The following is an 18,965-nucleotide window of genomic DNA, read 5'->3' on the forward strand; positions in this document are numbered from 1 at the left end:
GCCGAGCCGTATTCGAATCATAAGCATAAATTGTTTGTTTGGTTTGTTTTTTTTCCTCACGCCCTGATGGGTCATAGGTGCGAACTGTATCGCATAAGTGGATTTTATTTAACCTGCTTTACAGCAACCCTTTGTGGAGGGATGTATTCACTATTGCCTGTTTCTGTGTGGTAGTTGATAGTGCGATGTGTTGTGAACGCATGAAGTGATGTGTATTGAGGCACCAATCAATCAATCAATCAATCAATCAATCAATCAATCAATCAATCAATCAATACTAATCTGACCCCAAGCCAGGGGAATTAACCAGACGCGATTAAAATCCCCGAACCGGCCGCGAATCAAAGACCATCTGAACCTATGGCCGCAACGCTGACCATTCAGCGTACTTTTCAGGTCTACCACTCGATAGCTGATGTCAGTTTGTTATTATTATCATTATTAAATATTCACCTATTCCTTTTTATTATTGATAAATATAAGTTTCGAATAAATAACGCTACAAGCTAATACCTAGATGGCCGCTGGACGAATGCGCCATCTACTGTACTGTGCAGTATTATCTGTGTTCGCCACCTTATGACTGGAGTATGATCATATGATCACTGTCACACGATTGTACATTGACTGCAAGAAACATTATTAAACTGTACAGGTAGTATGGGAGTGTATATAACAGAGAAGCTGATTGAGAAAAAACATAATACCATCGAGTTTCGTAGAGGCAACCATAGCATGCCAAGTTAGTTGCCTTGACCTATATTTTGAAGTGTTTCTAGTTTTGCTTCATAGATAGCGCGGCCGATCATTTACAACATCCAACTGAGCTGTGGGCTTGGAACAGGAATATTCCAGTATCATGAATCAGTAGATTCGCTGAAACGTCACAGACTGACGTCACGATGACGTTCACACAACGTGACTAGCGGAGGAAAATAGTTCCAGTTATCGCAGCGTATTTGAAAATTTTGTTTCAAAATCGGAAAAATAATACCATATTCCACCAATATTCTTAAATGTTCTTAAGTTGTAATAAATTCCACAGGCCAACATACATATTTAAGAGGAAAATCAATCCGTTTATTTTGATTCGGAGGAGGGTGGGGGACGGGTTGAATGGTAGGGACTTCTACTGCTTTCTCTCTCTGCGCGAGAGCCTCTGCGCACCTACGAGCACGAGTTTTCCTTTGCGTATCTTGCATCAGCTTGTCATTCGGCGTAGAAGTGCTGAGAGGTGCAGTTGTGTTCACTTGCTTGTGCGTGGTGCTGAGTCCTTGAAGACCAAAGTGCGTGTTCGGATTTTAAACAGTGGGCGTAACTTAACAAAAACTAGTTTGATAATTGTTTCGTCGTTTTGCCTGCTGTAGTGACATTTTGTGCTTCTAGTGCTGGTATTGGAACTGCAGAACCGTATCATATTTCACGACGGCTGCTTTACACGATTATATTTGGGAAGAGGACTTGGGTGTTTGTGCTAGTGATTCTGAAAGTGCTAGTTCTCCACATTTGTCTTCTCAAGCATGTTATGTTGGTTACAGTACAATGGATTCACCACAAATGTATGACAATTCGCATCCAGCGATCACATCTTCAGACATCGCAGTTAAGAAATTAGTGAACGTGCCTAATAATAATAATAATAATAACTTGTCCGCTATCAACAACAACAAAGCAGCATTATTGTTGAAGCATCATCAGTATCATCCGCAGGATCATCAGGGCGAACTGGCAGACTTAAATACTCCAGAGATCTCCCTAGATCTTCAAAATCTTATTGAAGACACTCAGTTCAGTGAAGGCCTGTTTACCGATATCCTTAACGGCCATCCTGTTGTGGGGAAGACTAATCCCCATCATCCTTCCCAACTTGGTCATCATCCTTCTGTTCGAACAACCACGGCCTCTCTCCTAGGTGGGTCCTATCCAAGAACAACCCTTGCGTATATGCCCCAGCCCGTCCATTCAGGCGCAACCTACAATAACAACACCAATAATTCCAACAGTAGTGTTTCTGAGAATTCTTCAGCCTCTTCGGGGAGTATTCCTAGCATTAAGGAGGAGCCCATTGACCCATCAGATTTCAGATCTGCTTCGTGTCATCAACAAAACACAACGGCGGGAAACGCAGTAGCAGTTCCAGTGCCTTATTCGTCGTCATATTCTCCGCCTTCGGGGAACAACTTCGCGAGTAATGGCGCTGGTTCAACATTTACTACCCTAACACCATCAACTGTTCCTGGGACAAATATTCATCATCATCCATCGTCTTTACTCGGAGTGCCAGGGATCAACAAAGGTTTAGTTTCTAAAACAAATTCCACGCCTAGCTTACACCATCATCACAGCCGGAAGAGCTCGAAGACTGTAGATAAGGCGAGCGACGAGTACAGACGTCGAAGGGAAAGAAACAATATTGCAGTGCGTAAATCTCGAGAGAAGGCGAAACTTCGTTCGAGAGAAACGGAAGAAAAAGTGAAACTTCTAGTTAAAGAGAACGAACGTCTTCAAAAACGTATAGAGTTATTAAGCGAAGAACTGAACGTTCTGCGAAATCTGTTCGCTAATGTCGGGGTCGTGCCAGAACATCTCCATAGGGAAATCAATAAACATCTGGACATGTTTCAGCAGCAGCATCAGGGATTATGAACGTAACACCCGCATCACATCCCGGGTGTCGAACTCAGGTTTCATGGATCCTAACTTATCCCTTTCCCGACAGGGGTCGTGTGATGTTTTCATCGTGTGGAATTTTTTCTTTTGTGTTCGTCGCTACAAAAAGTGCTGTGAACTGCCTGGCAGGAAAGGAGTCTGCGTTGAAGTTACTTTCTCTAACTACTCGAATCGACGCAACTTGAAGTGTTCATTGGACAAGGTAATTATACTCTTAATATTATGTCTTAGGAGTGATTATAATCAGTTATTGGTAGGTGCGATCGAAACTGATGTTTTTATTCACTTTCCATGCTGTTTGTCGTTATTAAATGACATGTGTACGTTTAACGACAGCATGTGCCTTGATTATACCTCGTGCTCATTCTGTGTAAGCAACAGGTTGCGCAACTTGAACGATGGATCACTCGATGAAGTTATTACATATTTTATTTGTCATTTTAGCGACTTAGGTTTAAGATGGTATACGTCAGCTTTGGCTAAACCTTCCTGACATATGTTTACACCATTTTAGGTGTTAAAATGATGTAATAATTCGAATTTAAATTGGTGCTTTCTCTTGACTCAAGATTAATATCTTTTGGCTCGTTTTCACGTTGTTAGCACGAGTACGAAGTGTAAAATCTGAACAGTAAATTTGGTTTTGATTAAGACTTTCATGGCCTGGAATACTAAGACTGTATGTAGTCTATTCAGTACATGCCTGTGGAATAAATCTGTCTGTATGGTAGGCAAATTGTCTAGATGAAAGCAGCGTTCTCAGTTTTTATTTAAGTTAAATCTTGAAACTCATATTTTCTGTTACAAATACATGTGTCCGCGCTGTGAAGGAAAAAAGTAGAAAAATTAGCCTACAGGTGTTTCGAATTTCTCCGATTTTGTTTAAGCCAATCTTTATTTCATTCTGGAAAAAAAAAAAAACTTCTGAAAATATTTTCTTCTGAACACTTAATGATGTTTTGAGTGATAATTTTTCATACTAACTATTCCGTTCCAAGTGTTGTGATTTTTTTAAAAAAGAATGTATATTTCTAATATATATTTGTAACTATAGAAGAATGTATTATATATATTATATATAAACGTGATGTGAAATTAAAAAACTTTTTGCAATATATTTTTAATAGCCACCATATTTGTTTGCAATTGCATACAAGGAGTTGAGCTAGCTTGTTTGATTGTTGCACTGTTTCAGTTATTCTACAGGTAATTTATTGTGAAGAGATTAGTCTAAAAAGTTAAGAAGTTTGACTTCTATTATGAATCATTTGTTTGATCGTATGAATACTGGTGCAAATTACGTGTGTGACTATTTATTACCAATTCTTCGACTTTTATCAACAAAAGTACGGAATACATTACTTGTGCATCTAGATCTTGACAGGAATCGTATCTCAGATTACTTCTTATAGTTGTTATTGTGTGAAAGATTGTCCATTTAATTTTTACCAAACTTAGTTTATCTTGTTGAGCAAATTTTAGGTTATTTTAAGAAAGTTTTATGCCTATTGGGTGCATATTATTACGTTTTTGTTGTAACATTACATTTATCACATTGAATGTGTTATTTATTTCCTATTTTTATTAAGTACTTGATAATGTACGGTAGCCAAATGGCTTGAATAGCTGTTAGATGAAAGTCATAGTTTTTGAGAATTTAACACTTCTGTGATCTTTAAAATAATTGGCATCTGCAAAATAAATTTCTTACATTAATGTCAATCTTGAAATCTGAAGGCCAGATTATCTGGAAAATATAATTCTACATTTTTCATTCGGTGTACAGCAGTCAGTATTCTTATCTTTATGATGCCTTCGATGTGAATGTTCAACAATACAGTTTTATTGTTTTTATTGGCCAGGTTTCCTTTCTAAACTTTTTATTTTTAATGTTCCATATTTCTCTTGGGACTTTTCAGCCACTTGGGTCATATTGACCAAATTTTGTGCGATTATAAGGAGGAAAATCTGGCATTTAATTTTCTGCAATAAAATTTACTTGTTAAGGTACACTGAATGATCATGTAGTCTGATAATGTATTTACATATGAAAATATATTGGATATTTCTTCCTATAAAGAGAAATGGGGCAGTACTGAGAACTTCAAAGGAATTTTAATCAAAGGTGACTTTGTTCGATTCATACAAATTTAAGCGATTCTAAAGGTTAACTGTGATATTATTCCAGTCTTGCAATGGTTATGATAATACTATCGCCTAAGTGTTTTTCACTGTCATCTAATTTTTGTCATACCTTGTGAATCTATGCTGGTGTATTAGGAAGCCATTAGGCACCCAGTGTTTATAATACGTAAACAGTTGTATGATGTACTTAGATGACAGTGGAAATAATTGAGAGTAATGAATGCTGAGAATATGGATGTTTTTCAGTTAACTATAGCTCACAAACATATCTTATATTTATGACCTAAAATTCAATATTTATTATCTGCCTTCTGTGTGGTGAATTGTTAACCAAGTAATGAATGATGATGAATGGAGTGAGATCAGATGTGCACAAAGTATATTTTGATATAAAAATTATAATGAAAAGAATGATATTGTGTGTTCTTTAACTAATTATAATATAATCCTACCATCTCCTTCATGTTTTGATTTTTGGAAATTTTTCGAGTTTGGAATTGAAACTTTTTATTTTTTATTTGTGGAGTAAGATTAAAATAGCTATATGTTAATACTGCATGTGGTAAGTATTTTCTCTTTTGAAAGATTTGTTCTATACTACTATTTGGTTGATGAAATGTGTGCAGTTTTGGTGTGTACTCTAATGTTCATGTCATTAAATGTTGGCAGTCAGAGTGAAGGAATGTGAAGTGTTCTCTTCCAGGCATTACTGGTAATTGCTGGGAAAATGTTGTTTCTGTAGTGGCACAGATGACTGAAAAGTGGAATGTATAAACTCTGTAGCCACAAAAGGTTTTCTTAAGGGGGTTCTGAAAAGAACTTGACAGACTTGACTGTTTATTATTGACTTCCCGGGCGAGTTGGGCGTGCGACTGTGAACTTGCATCCGGGAGATAGTGGGTTCGAATCCCACAAGATGGTTTTCCGTGGTTTCTCATTTTCACACCAGGCAAATGCTGGGGCTGTACCTTAATTAAGGCCACGGCCGTTTACTTCAACTCCTAGGCCTTTCCTATCCCATCGTCGCCATAAGACCTATCTGTGTCGGTGCGACGTAAAGCCACTAGCAAAAAAAACATTATTATTGACGAAGATTATTATTATTATTACTATTATTATTACTAATTATTATTATTATTATTACTATTATTATTACTAATTATTATTATTATTATTATTATTATTATTATTATTATTATTATTATTATTATTATTATTATTATTATTATTATTATTCATGATGATTTGATACCTATCATAGATTAAATCAGTGCATGAGCAACACACACCTTTCCTGTACCAGTAGGAATGTTAGATATTCCTCGAGGGAATCTCATGTTCTTCATGGCACTGACTTTCAGCGGATCCTGCAGAACTGCCTTGTCAATTCCTCTTGGTAGGTAGGTAGGTAAGTATGTAAGCGACATAGTATTGTAAGTTAACTGAAATCCATTATTCCTTCATTGTGAGGAAGCCAACAATGTTATGTTTAGATGGACTTTTTTACGTATAATCTGAACTACAGTGCTGAGAGTTTTTATTTTTTCATGTGTTCTGCTCTGGGTTCGAAAAGCGGCCGCCTTGGTGAGAATATAATGACGTCGTTCGGCTATCACTCGCGGCCCCTCCTCCTTCCCCTCCCTTGTGTTGCCTTCGCCTGCATATTTTCATTAACGTTCGAGCGCGTTAACATCGCTAGCCAACATGGCAAGTAGTCGTGGACTTGAGCGAGGGTAGGTTCGAATCCTCTGTCGGATATTATCCTGGGTCGGGAGAGTACATATAATAATAATAATAACTTTATTGCAGCCAAATGGCCATATATGAAGTACATAAAGCTTTTATAAGTAAGCGTTATAACATTATAAGTGAGAGTACATTTTTGCTTTACTCCTGCTTGCCTCCCTTCACTTAGCAGCTCGCCTTCACTCCTGCTTGCAGGGGAGGCAGTAATTAATACCTATCGATGCAACTAGCTCGTCCTCTCTTCTTCAAGTCTGACACTACAAACAAGTCCTGTTAGTCCTGCTCGTTACTGCTTGGGGCGAGAAAACAAAACATATTCAATCGGTATTTTATGTGTTGCGAGAGTGTACAGAAGACAGGAGGATTAAGAAAGTAAAGGAAAAATTACCGAGCGAGTAGGCTGTGCTATTAGGGTCGCATAGCTGTGAGCTTGCATTCGGGAAATGGTGGGTTCGAATCCCACCATCGGATGCCATGAAAATGGTTTTCTGTGGTTTCTCATGTTCACACCAGGCAAATGCTGCGGCTTAATTAAGGCCACGGGCGCTATATTTCCTTTCCCATCCATGTGTCGCCGAAACCTTTCGATGTATTAGTGCGACGTTAAACCACCAGCAAATGTATAGTCTATAATAATTATTAAAAATAAATGGGCAGGATGTTTCATGGCACTCCAAAGAAAGGAGCACACTTGCTATATTGATTTAATAACGATAGAGCAAGCGATTGCAATCACACTTGCCTACAGTGCTAAGCGGTCTCATTTCGTCTTGACCAGGACGGGAATTCCCAACCTACCCAGGCATGGAACAACTTTCTTGCTCTAACCAAACGTAGTACACCCACACTTTCTTTGGCCTGTCCTCGGTTCTCATTAAGCTGGGTCCCCACTGATTAACATCTAGCAACATGTTGAAATTGAGATGTATACGAACATTTGGCTCATAGTTCACTTAACATGTTAGCTTGATATGATAGTGATTATTTTGATTTAGGATTCAGTTCGAGATAAGGTGTACGGCCAAGACCTAGAGAGCAGTTACGGTCTCATAGCACTAAAATGTTCTAGAAAAAACATTAAAATCGCTGTCTAGTGTTGAGGGAGGGATACTAAGCCAAAAGACGAATACGGTTCGGATTTATGTGACGTAATAACTGTCGAAGTATGCATGCATCTATGCCCTAAAATACTTGGAAGTATGACAATACAAATTACTGTTCAGAAATTGCTCAGAAAACGTTATTATTCAGACAAACAGACCTGCAGAAAATTGATGACAAACCTGTTACTTTCAAATTTCATTTAACCACAAAATATTTCTAATGCCCTAATTAACCAAATACAAACAAAATCACTCTGCATTTTCGGAACAAAACATGCGAATTATACTTGGAGCAACCATCATAACGAAAATACGGTTTCTCACCATTCTTTCCGACCAAACACGACATGATAAAAGTAATTTGCATTTGTACGACCAATAAAAATCGTGTTTCTGGAAGATAATCTATTTGAAGTTCATAAAGAGAGACCAGCAGCCCCTCCGGGGTTCAGACGGCAGTGCGTCGGCCACTCACCGCTGGGTTTCGTGGTTCAAATCCCGGTCACTCCACGTGAGATTTGTGCTGGACAAAGCGGAGACTAGACAGTTTTTTCTCTGGGTACTCCGGTTTTCCGTGTCATCTTTCATTCCAGCAACACACTCCAGTATCATTTCATTTCATCTGCCAGTCATTAATCATTGCCCCAGAGGAGTGCGACAGGCTTCGGCAGCCGGCACGATTCCTATCCTACCGGGCGAGTTGGCCGTGCGGTTAAAAGGCGAACGGCTGTGAGCTTGCATCCGGGAGATAGTGGGTTTGAACCCCACTGTCGGCAGCCCTGAAGATGGTTTTCCGTGGTTTCCCATTTTCACACCAGGCAAATGCTGAGGCTGTACCTTTATTACGGCCACTGTCGCTTCCTTCCAACTCCTAGGCTTTTCCTATCCTATCGTCGCCATAAGACTTATGTGTCGGTGCGACGTGAAGCCACTAGCACCAAAAATCCTATCACCGCTGGATGGGGGCTTCATTTATTCCATTCCTGACCCCGTCGAATGACTGGAAACAGGCTGTGTGTTTTCATTTTCATTATTGTCTGTACTAGCTGACAGTTCATCGTCTCTTGGTGCCTGGACGTAGTACAAACGAGGATTCGGGAATGAACGGAGAAAGTGTGTATGTAGCATCGTTTCTGAAATTATGAACTATCATTCGAAGAGAAAAAGACATTCGTATGGTACACCACTTATTGGAATCCTAGGTCATCGCGCTTTTGATCAAGATGTCCGAAGCCCTGCAGTATGGAACAAGGACGTTAAATAGCAAAATTACATATTACCTTTAAATGTTCACTAATATACAAGATTATGCACGAAATAATGGTAAAAAAAAAAGATATTCTGATACACAAGAATTAAGCTGAATGGATACTAATTTGTTTCGGCCTTCCCTACCCTATTTTCGATACATTTGAGCCTTAAGCTTTGTCTTCTTCTTCTTAATCTGTTTACACTCCAGGGTTGGTTTTTCCCTCGGACTCAGCGAGGGATCCCACCTCTACCACCTCAAGGGCAGTGCCCTGGAGCATGAAACATTGGGTTAGGGGATACAACGGGGAGGATGACCAGTACCACGCCCTGGCGGCTACATCTGCTATGCTGAACAGGGGCCCTGGTGGGGGGGGGGGGGAAGATTGGAAGGAATAGGCAAGGAAGCGGTCGTGGCCGTAGCCTTAAGTTACGTACCATCACGGCATTTGCCTGGAGGAGAAGTGGGAAACCACGGAAAACCACTTCCAGGATGGCTGAGGTGGGAATCGAACCCACCTCTACTCAGTTGACCTCCCGAGGCTGAGTGGACCCAGTTTCAGCCCTCTTACCACTTTTCAAATTTCGTGTCAGAGCCGGGAATCGAACCCGGGCCTCCGGGGGTGGCAGCTAATCACACTAACCATTACACCACAGAGGCGGACCTTAAGCTTTGTTACGTTCCTAATTCTTCTTCTTGACCTTTTCTCAATTTCCTGGGGTGAGCACTTTGTATGAAATTAGTCCAGTTTTACGGCCGTGCGTCTTACCTGGCACCAACCCTATGTGGAGGGATATATTCACTCTTACGGGTTTCTGTTGTGGTTTGTAAGGGGAATTTGTGTTAAGACGAAGAATTAACCAGGCAACGTTAAAATACCCGACCCGGCCGGGAATCGAACTCGGAGCCCTCTGAACCTAAGGCCACGACGCTGCCCATTCAACCAATGAACCAGATGTACAGTTTCTAATTCCGTTGAAGCCTTAAAGGGTCGTGTAAGTGTAGCGTGTCTGCATCTTACCCAGAGGCCTCGTGTTCTATTCCCGAATAGTGCAGCCTCGTAAGACCAACGTAGCCGACCCAATCTAGAAAGCCAAGTAATACGAATGAGGATGTCGTCACTCCAACCTGCCTGGCTAGGCAGTACAGTAGTAGACTTGGCTGTGTGTATCATGGGATTTTTGTTTGACTTAGGCAAAGGATAAAAAATTGTAAACAGTTTTCATGAAAACACATATAACTACGAAACGACACAAACACCTTAAATTAATATTTTTGTATATAATATTAAATTATCCGACTTACTAGCTCCTTTTTTTTTCTTAGAGGGCCGAGCTGAGTGGCTCAGACGGTTGAGGCGCTGGCCTTCTGCCCCCAATTTGGCAGGCTCAGTCCGGTGGTATTTAAAGGTGCTTAAATACGCCAACTTTGTGGCGGTAAATTTACTGGCACGTTAAAGAACTCATGCGGGACTAAATTCTGGCACCTCCGTCTCCGAAAACCGTAAAAGTAATGTGTGGGTCGTAAAAATTACGTTATTATTTTTTAGAGCAATTTTCACTTATCCTAAGTCAGTCCGGTGGAATTTGAAGGTGTTTAGACACGTCAAACTCGTGTCGGTAGATTTACTGGCACGTAAAAGAACTCCTGTGGGACTAAATTCCGACACCTCGGCGTCTCCGAAAACCGTAAAAGTAGTTAGTGGGACGTAAAGCAAGTAACATTATTTATCCTAAGTATTAGCTCGGCCCTTTTTGTTTTATTATTATATTATCTGTGTATAGTGTGTTTATGTGTGTGTGTGTGTGTGTGTTGAGTGCTCAGCCTGGAGGCTGGTTTGGACCTCAACAGCTCCGCCATCACCCGTCATAGGTGGCCCAGGCGTCGCTGAAGAGGTGTACTAGGGCAATGAGGAGTAATGTAGTTTCTCGTTGTTTTCATCACTGAGCCAGAAGTTGCTATTACATCTCAGTCTGCCAAGTCCACTGAAATGCCCGCACCAACTGACCCTATCAGCGACATTTTCACACCATTCAAAACAGCGATTGGCTGCGTAAGGAATAGCATTACTAACACCACTCATACCTCGGTCACTTTCATGTTGCCAAAGCCAAGGATGAGACTGAGACAGATCAATGAAAGTTACAAATTTGTTCTAGCCCACACCAGAAGACATAGTGCACTGTAAACACTAGATCTCGCCAGCAAAGGCGTAGTGTGTTTATAATCACTACTATTATTACTATTTTATTGTAATAGACATGCCATGGCGGTGTTTATAATGCACAAATATATAAACGAAACATGTAATACATAAAAGCTGATTTTTCACACTCTGAACAATGGTTTATGGTTACCATGACCACGGCACAGTATGCGAGCTGTTGATTACTCTGTCCATGTGTAACTTTCGACTTTACAGTTTAAAAAAAAAAAATTATGAATAGGCCTATGCATTGTATTGAACGGTACAATTTTGTTTTTGTAGCGGTGTGTGTGTGGCAGTGCGGAGTAATACAGTATGTTATCTTTATATCGGGCACCTAACAGACTCCGTAAATTATCACTATCATCACTTGATTATAAAGGACTGTAGTTGCTGGGTTAGATTCCTACTCGTCGCAAGAGTATTTCTCCAACATGATGTATTGGACCATTCGAGTAGTAGTGCTAATTATTGCTTTCAAGGAAAAGACAACTAACTTAACAGCTTTTCTTATAATTTTAAAGAAAGAGTTCCAGTACTTTGAAAGAGATACCAAAGATATTAAATCGCCATGAAAATAAAAATTGAGGAAAGAATTTTTACTACCGGGCGAGTTGGCCGTGCGGTGGTTAGGGGTGCGCAGCTGTGAGCTTGCATCCAGGGAATAGTGAGTTCGTACCCCAATGTCGGCAGCCCTGAAGATGATTTTCCATGGTTTCCCACTTTACACATTTAAGGCCACGACTGCTTCCTTCCCACTCCTAGACTTTTCCTATCCCATCGTCGCCGTAAGAATTGTAAAAAAGGAGGATTTTTACTGGAATCACAATAAAACAAAACAAAAAAGAACGGCCAGTAATCTTCCCCACTAACATTAAACCGGATGACAATAATCTGCAACAGATTCTTTGATTATTCAGTGCTGCGCAATAGATGCCCCTTATTTATAGAGTAAAGAAAATACGCCCTGCTTCCTCGGTGACAAGACGCGTCATAGGGAAGACTGGACACAACTTGCATTTGACAATAACATAAGGCTTTCGAGTTTCTGTGGGTCCAACTTGTGCAACACACAGGTATTATCCAGAATGATTCTGGAATGATGCACACCAATGGGAAATTCCAGTTTCCTTACCATTTCGAATAAAAGTAGGTCGTTAACCTTCCAACAGCATATCTAAATCGGTGTGACATAGACTGCGCATTGGAGTCAAGTATACTTTTTTTTTAAATAATATCATTATTATATTTTAAAATGTGTTAAGACAGCCGGGTTGAGTGGCTCTGACGGCTGAGGCACTGGTCTTCTGACCCCAACTTGGCAGGTTCGATCCTGGCTCAGTCCGGTGGTATTTGAAGGTGCTCATATACGTCCGCCTCTTGTCAGTAGATTTACTGGCTCGTAAAAGAACTCCTGCGGGACAAAATTCCGGCACCTCGCCGTCTGCGAAAACTGTCAAAGTAGTTGTTGGGACGTAAAGCTAACAATATCAATTATTATTGTGTTGGGGTGCCTGCTGTCATTTCTTGATGGATACAGTACTTTTGCATCCATCTCTTGGCACAGGCCAGAGTAAAGTGTAGCTTCCACCGAAGTCCCAGTCATCATCCATGGCTGTGGCAATATGGAAGTTGCTGGGGTATGGGTAGTGCTGAGTAATGACATTCAGAGCATGACTAGTGCATCTGAGTGTTATGAATTGTGCTGCTCATACGGTCGGTCGTGCTGCAATAGTACTTTCTGACCCAGTGAGGAAAGCAGTGGCAAACTGGCAAACTACCCCACTCCTCATCTTGCCTAGTACGCCTCATTTTTGTGCTGCCATTGGTTTTGGGGGTTTCCTTATAACCGCATAACCTTCGGTGGTGCTATTTGAGGATCCAACCAGCCTCTAGGCTGATGACCTAACAGACAGACAGACATTGTGTTGGGACAACAGTTGAGCGATGCTCATTGACCAGAAAGTTGTCCTTTCAGGAGTGCCAACAGACTTGATTAGGCGAGGAGAATATCATTGTGGCCGATGGGCATTACAAATAACTAGTGTGTACCGTGAAGGTTAATATCGAGTTTATTTCACGAGAACTATTGCTGTGAAAATATCGTTGTACTTCATTGAAATAGAAATCGTAGCAACTGCGTCGTTAGGCCAAGTTTACGCTAGACTGACTCCTTGGCTGGATGTTCAGCGTTGCTTGGTTCAGAGAGCGCTGGATTAGATTCTCGGCCATGTAAAGTATTTTAACCGCATCAGGTTATTACTCTGACTAGAGGACTGGGTGTTTATGTTTGTCTCAATATACACAACACACACACCTTTATCAAATTTCACGGAAACACACTATAGGGGCATTCAGCGGTGCCTGTCCTCGATCTTAGGAAAGGCACCCCGCCGTAAAACAGCGCCAAACCCTCATGCTCGAGTCAATTCGCACCTCCACCAGGGTACGGGGAAAGTGGCGGAATAAGAAGAAGATAACAAGTGTGTGCTATATATAAGCCATAATAATACAGTAATAATAATATACGGCTCTCCGTGTCATTACATGTCAGCATATAAAATAAAAATACGTATGGCATATTGCCATTTTGGTCAAACTGTTCTCAGAAATTCTTCCAGTTTGGTATCTCCGTTTCGCTACTGGACAACAGTGAACAGTAGCGGCGATTAGAGGGGTGGGGGGTAGGGTGGGCAATTACCCCCCCCCCAACTTGTTGGAGAGGGCCGATGATCTTAGATGTTAGGCCCCTTTAAACAACAAGCATTATCATCATCATCATCAACGTGTTGGAGAAAATATTACATTTTAATTCCATTTTAGCCGACTGAAACGAAGAATTATAGGAATTATTTAAAAAAGCCATTTGCACAAGCCCTGTTGTCCCATCACATAATTCTTTTCTTTATTTTCTTTAATAATTACCAACATGTCCGCCTCTGTGGTGTAGTGCTTATTGTGATTAGTTGCCACCCCCGGAGGCCCGGCTTCGATAATCATCTGTGTATTCTCTTTCTCCCTTGACCTTTGCTTATTATTCATAGTATCAGTAGTGCACTTGATTAGTGATTGTCCTTCTGATCCCAAGACAGTGGGTTCGATTTCGGATGAGGTCGGTGGCATTTCAGATTATTTAAAATGAAACAGCTCCGTGTCATTGGCACGTTATAGAACTCCCGCAGTGCAAACTTCTGACACCCTGGAGTGTCTTAAAATCTATAGCCTAGCAATTGAATGGACGTCAAACAAATAACATTACAACTCACTGAGTCAACAGAGAGGAGTCAATGACGAGATTATTACTAAAAAACCACAGCTTTCTCTGCTAATTGCTAATTGGAGATTCCAGAATTTCTTCATTGTGGCTTACTCATAAGTGCTATGTTGTAACCAATATTTTAGGCGGTGATGTTATCATCTCATTCAATCTCTGAGGTTATATTTTTACGACAGGACGGTATTCGATTCTCTGACAGGAAATATAAAAAATTAGTCTTCCAATCCTGGGGAAACATGAAACTCGATTCGCTCAGCCTACAGCAACAATTCAAACAAATGCTTTGCGTAGCACCGACACAGATAGGTTTTATGGCGACAATGGGGCAGGAAAGGGCTAGGACTGGGAAGGAAGCGACCATGGACACAATTAAAGTACATCCCCAGCACTTGCCTGGTGTGAAAATGGGAAACCAAGGAAAACCATCTTCAGGGCTGTCGATAGAGGGGTTCGAACCCACTATCTCCCGAATGCAAGCTGATAGCTACGTAACCCAAACCACACAGCCACTTGGTAGGTAAATGGCAATTACAGTGATACTTGGGGTATACAGGCAGCCAGGTAGGAATCTGCTTTGCTCCATTGCCTACTGTGGCGATCTGAATATTGACAGCATATTATTATTATTATTATTATTATTATTATTATTATTATTATTATTATTATTATTATTATTTCCAGCTCTATAGCTACATAATTAGCGTGCTCGCCTTTGATCCAGAGGGTTCCGGGGTCGATTTCCGGCCGGGTTGGGGATTTTAACCTTCATTGGTTAATTCCGATGGCTCGGGGGCTGGGTGTGTGTGTATGTGCCGTTTTTATCACTAGATTTCATTGCACATAGGGCTCCATTCTCATAAACGCGCAAGTCGCCTATAGGGTGTCAACTCAAAAGACCTGCACCAGGCCTCTTCGGAGATCACACGCCGTTGTTGTTGTTGTTGTTGTTCTTCTTCTTCTTCTTATTATTATTATTATTGTGATATCTATCTGGGGATGAGTGGGATCGTGGGTTCAATCCTGGTAGAGGGAATAGGATTTTTCAAGGGTGGAAGAATATCCATTCGGCATTCAATCGCAGGATTTCAGCATCGAATATATCTCTGGAAGCGCTTCGTCTTTATCCGACAATATTAACCACAATATTCAGCCATGGACCGTCCAACAGAGATCCGTTTCTTTGCCATTAGGTAAAGTGGTACGTCGAAATTGACATACAGGCGGTCTAAATAGCGTAAAATCAAAATGTTTGGACACAGTAGCTGATGTCATTTTTTTTTTTTTTTTTTTTTGCTATGGGCTTAACGTCGCACCGACACAGATAGGTCTTATGGCGAGCTGATGTCATATTATTATTATTATTATTATTATTATTATTATTATTATTATTATTATTATTGTGAGTAATGTGAGCAGAGACGAGAATACTGAGGTTTGAAACGTGACATGCAAAGCTGGATCAAGTAAAAATGAGGTAGTGGGAGGAAGTGTCTGAGAAAAGAAAATCAGAGAAGCTGAACTAGAAATGCTGCCAACGGAAAAGAGAAGTAGAGGTCACCTTAGAAGACTATGAATAGGCAGCATTCAAGATAGCATGAACCTCCGCGGAAGGAAATATACACGAGAGACCTTTATGGAAGAAGAAAATTTCTCGTCGAGACCTCACCTAGTGTAATTAATTCTGTTGAAGAAGAAGAAGATACATAAACCGTAATAAATTGTCCTCAGTATTGATAAGCGTGTGCTAATTATATTCAATAATTAGTTCAACCAATGTCAACCGAAGCTTATGGTCACGATTAGAACTGCGTCTCTGCAAATATTCGTTAGAAAGCTTTCTTAATAAAAAATGATGTATATTATTATTATTATTATTATTATTATTATTATTATTATTATTATTATTATTATTATTATTATTATGTCCGACTCGTTGGCTGAACGGTCAGCGTACTGGCCTTCGGTTCAGAGGGTCCCGGGTTCGATTCCCGGCTGGGTCGGGGATTTTAACCTTAATTGGTTAATTCCAATGGCACGGGGGCTGGGTGTATGTGTTGTCTTCATCATCATTTCATCATCATTTCGACGCGCAGGTCGCCTACGGGAGTCAAATAGAAAGACCTGCACCTGGCGAGCCGAACCCGTCCTGGGATATCCCGGCACTAAAAGCCATACGACATTTCATTTTCATTTCATTATGATTATTATTATTATTATTATTATTATTATTATTATTATTATTATCATCGATGTGTTTCTCGGAATATGAAGATAGAAAATATAGGAAAATTAATTACGACACTCTCGCATAAAACTGTCGACACTACCCACTAGCGGCTTGATACTAACGCCAAAATACCTCGAGATATCTGGGAACTCATTGTTCTCCCTTTCTCTGCTAGAGTGATACAACGCCGTAGGGTGTAGGGGAATCCTCCCCACTGCTCACTTCGTCGAACATTCGATAATCTCAAGGGCTTGGAGTAGATAACTGCATTGACCAATACGCCTACTTTGGTTCGAACTGTGAATTTCTAAATCCGACTATAGTCTGCCCCGAGGCCGATCTGTAATGGCATGTGCAAGAATAGTACTCAAATTTATTATTAAATTATATTTAGCTAAACAATGCGAGTAACTTATGATCGAGACTTGCTTGAAAGTTAACTATTAATTATTGTATAAACTTTAGGTTGGAAAAAGAAAGAGATTGTTTCGCAATGCGATGATTATAATAGCCTATGCAGTAAATTAAATCACCCATTTGTGTTTTAATATTGCCGATAAATTGAATATACCTGCCTCAGTGTCTAAGGGTAGCGAACCTGGCTCTTACGTGGAAGCCCCGGGTTCGATTTCCAGCCAGGTCAAGAATTTTTACCTGTATCCGAGGGTTGGTTCGAAATCCACTCTGCCTACGTGAGAAGAGTTGAGAAGCTATCTGACGGTGAGATAGCGGTCCCGCCCCGATCTATAAAGCTAAGAATAGCGACCGAGAGGATACGTCGCACTTCGACTAGGGGTCATCTCATGATCCGCAAGCCTCAAGCTGAGCATCGGTTAATTAGTAGGGCAAGGCCCATCAGGGCTGTAGCACCATGGGGTTTGGTATAGATTGTTCAAATGTATTCATTTTTAGAAAGTACATTTCTTAAATTTACTTACTTTATCTTACAGATAACTAAGCACTTCTCACGTATCTTATCAAGATACGAATTAACGAACACAAACTCTGATAATTAGGGGCGGATGTTGTTGAACTAAAAAGATCAATAAAATGCCCTTAAATATATGAAAAAATGCTATAAAAAGTAAAAAAGACTAAACTGTTTAGCACAGGTGTTACAAGGAATATATTCCTGTTCTATTCAGTACACAGCTCTTGATTTACAGAAAATAATTATCTCGAAATGTACTTGGAAGTGTATATAAATATATACATAATGATTCACTAGATGTAGTACTTTGCCCCCACCCCCCCACCCGAAGAACCTTGAAACACTTGTTCTTCGCACTCTCTAGAGCTTTCAGAACTTTCTTTTTTCGCTTAATGTTCTGTTGTACAACAAACTTCCTTTCGCACTTACTTTAACACTGCAGAATTTACAAATAAAACACGCCCATCTATTGTACACACATCTTTTCCAAATTCATTCACTAGCTGAATTAAAAATGCGCTTTGTGATACCGAGCAAGTGGCTGCCTGGTTTACAATCACGTAACTATGAACTTGCATTCAGGAGATAGTGGGTTTTCCGTATTTTCACACCAGGCAAATGCTTCAGCTGTGTCTTAATTAAGGACACGGTCGCTTCCTTGCCGCTCCTAGCCATTTCTTATCCCATCGCCACCATAATACACTTCGTTATGGTTTCAGTTTCGAAAATGCTATACGTATATTGATCTAAAACCTTCTAGAAAGTTGAAATAATGACTGGTCATTCCAAATCGCCAAAAAACGCAAAATAAGAACGCGTTACTGAGGAACGTCCTAATGCAAATGGAAAAAAAAAGACATTTCAACAACATCCGGCCCCCTACCGATTATAAAATATCGGTGTTACGTCTGCCAAAACCGCTGTGTCGTCCTGTTTTACCACCAGATCCCCTTCCTGATGCCAACCCTACGTGGAAGGATATTATTATTGCCTGTTTCTCTGGTAGTAAGATGCGTTGTCTGAATATGAAGAGGAGAGTGTTGGGACAATCAAAAATACCCAGTCCCCAAGCCAGAAGAATTAATCAAATGCGATTAAACTCCCCGACTCGGCGGGAGTAGACCCCGGGACTCTTTGATCCGAAAGCCTCCACGCTGACCATTCTGCCAAGGAAATTTCTCGCACAATATTGAACCTTAAGTGACGAACGGCCAAAGTTTTAAGCTGAAATATTTCACATATTTTTCGCAGGCTTAACGATGATATAACAAACATAACAAAGGAGTAAGAAGTTATGATGCATATAAAGAACCGCTGGAATGTCTTCGTATGCTCAAAGCCAAGTGGCACGGATGGCGGCCACTTCACATTAACTTCATTTTTAAGAGATGATTTATCCTGCCGTGGAATA

The 18,965-nt window shown here is 40.4% G+C and overlaps 1 protein-coding gene across 2 annotated transcripts in view; it reads left to right on the forward strand.

The window, feature by feature from the left end:
* The first annotated feature begins 1,196 nt into the window (after window positions 1-1,196).
* LOC136876304 (CCAAT/enhancer-binding protein) overlaps window positions 1,197-18,965 on the forward strand; it is a 46,715-nt gene continuing 28,946 nt past the window's right edge. The window contains exon 1 of one of the 2 annotated variants that reach the window (XR_010860563.2): window positions 1,197-2,872. Coding sequence is in view for 1 of the 2 variants with exons in the window: in XM_067150138.2 (XP_067006239.2) it covers window positions 1,543-2,646 (1,104 nt within the window). In the remaining variant the exon portion in view is untranslated. Of the gene's footprint in view, window positions 5,227-18,965 lie in introns of those variants that run through there. The other variant, XM_067150138.2, reaches the window with a different exon arrangement.

This window comes from Anabrus simplex, chromosome 6 (genome assembly GCF_040414725.1).
Source record: "Anabrus simplex isolate iqAnaSimp1 chromosome 6, ASM4041472v1, whole genome shotgun sequence".
Classification (NCBI taxonomy): domain Eukaryota; kingdom Metazoa; phylum Arthropoda; class Insecta; order Orthoptera; family Tettigoniidae; genus Anabrus; species Anabrus simplex.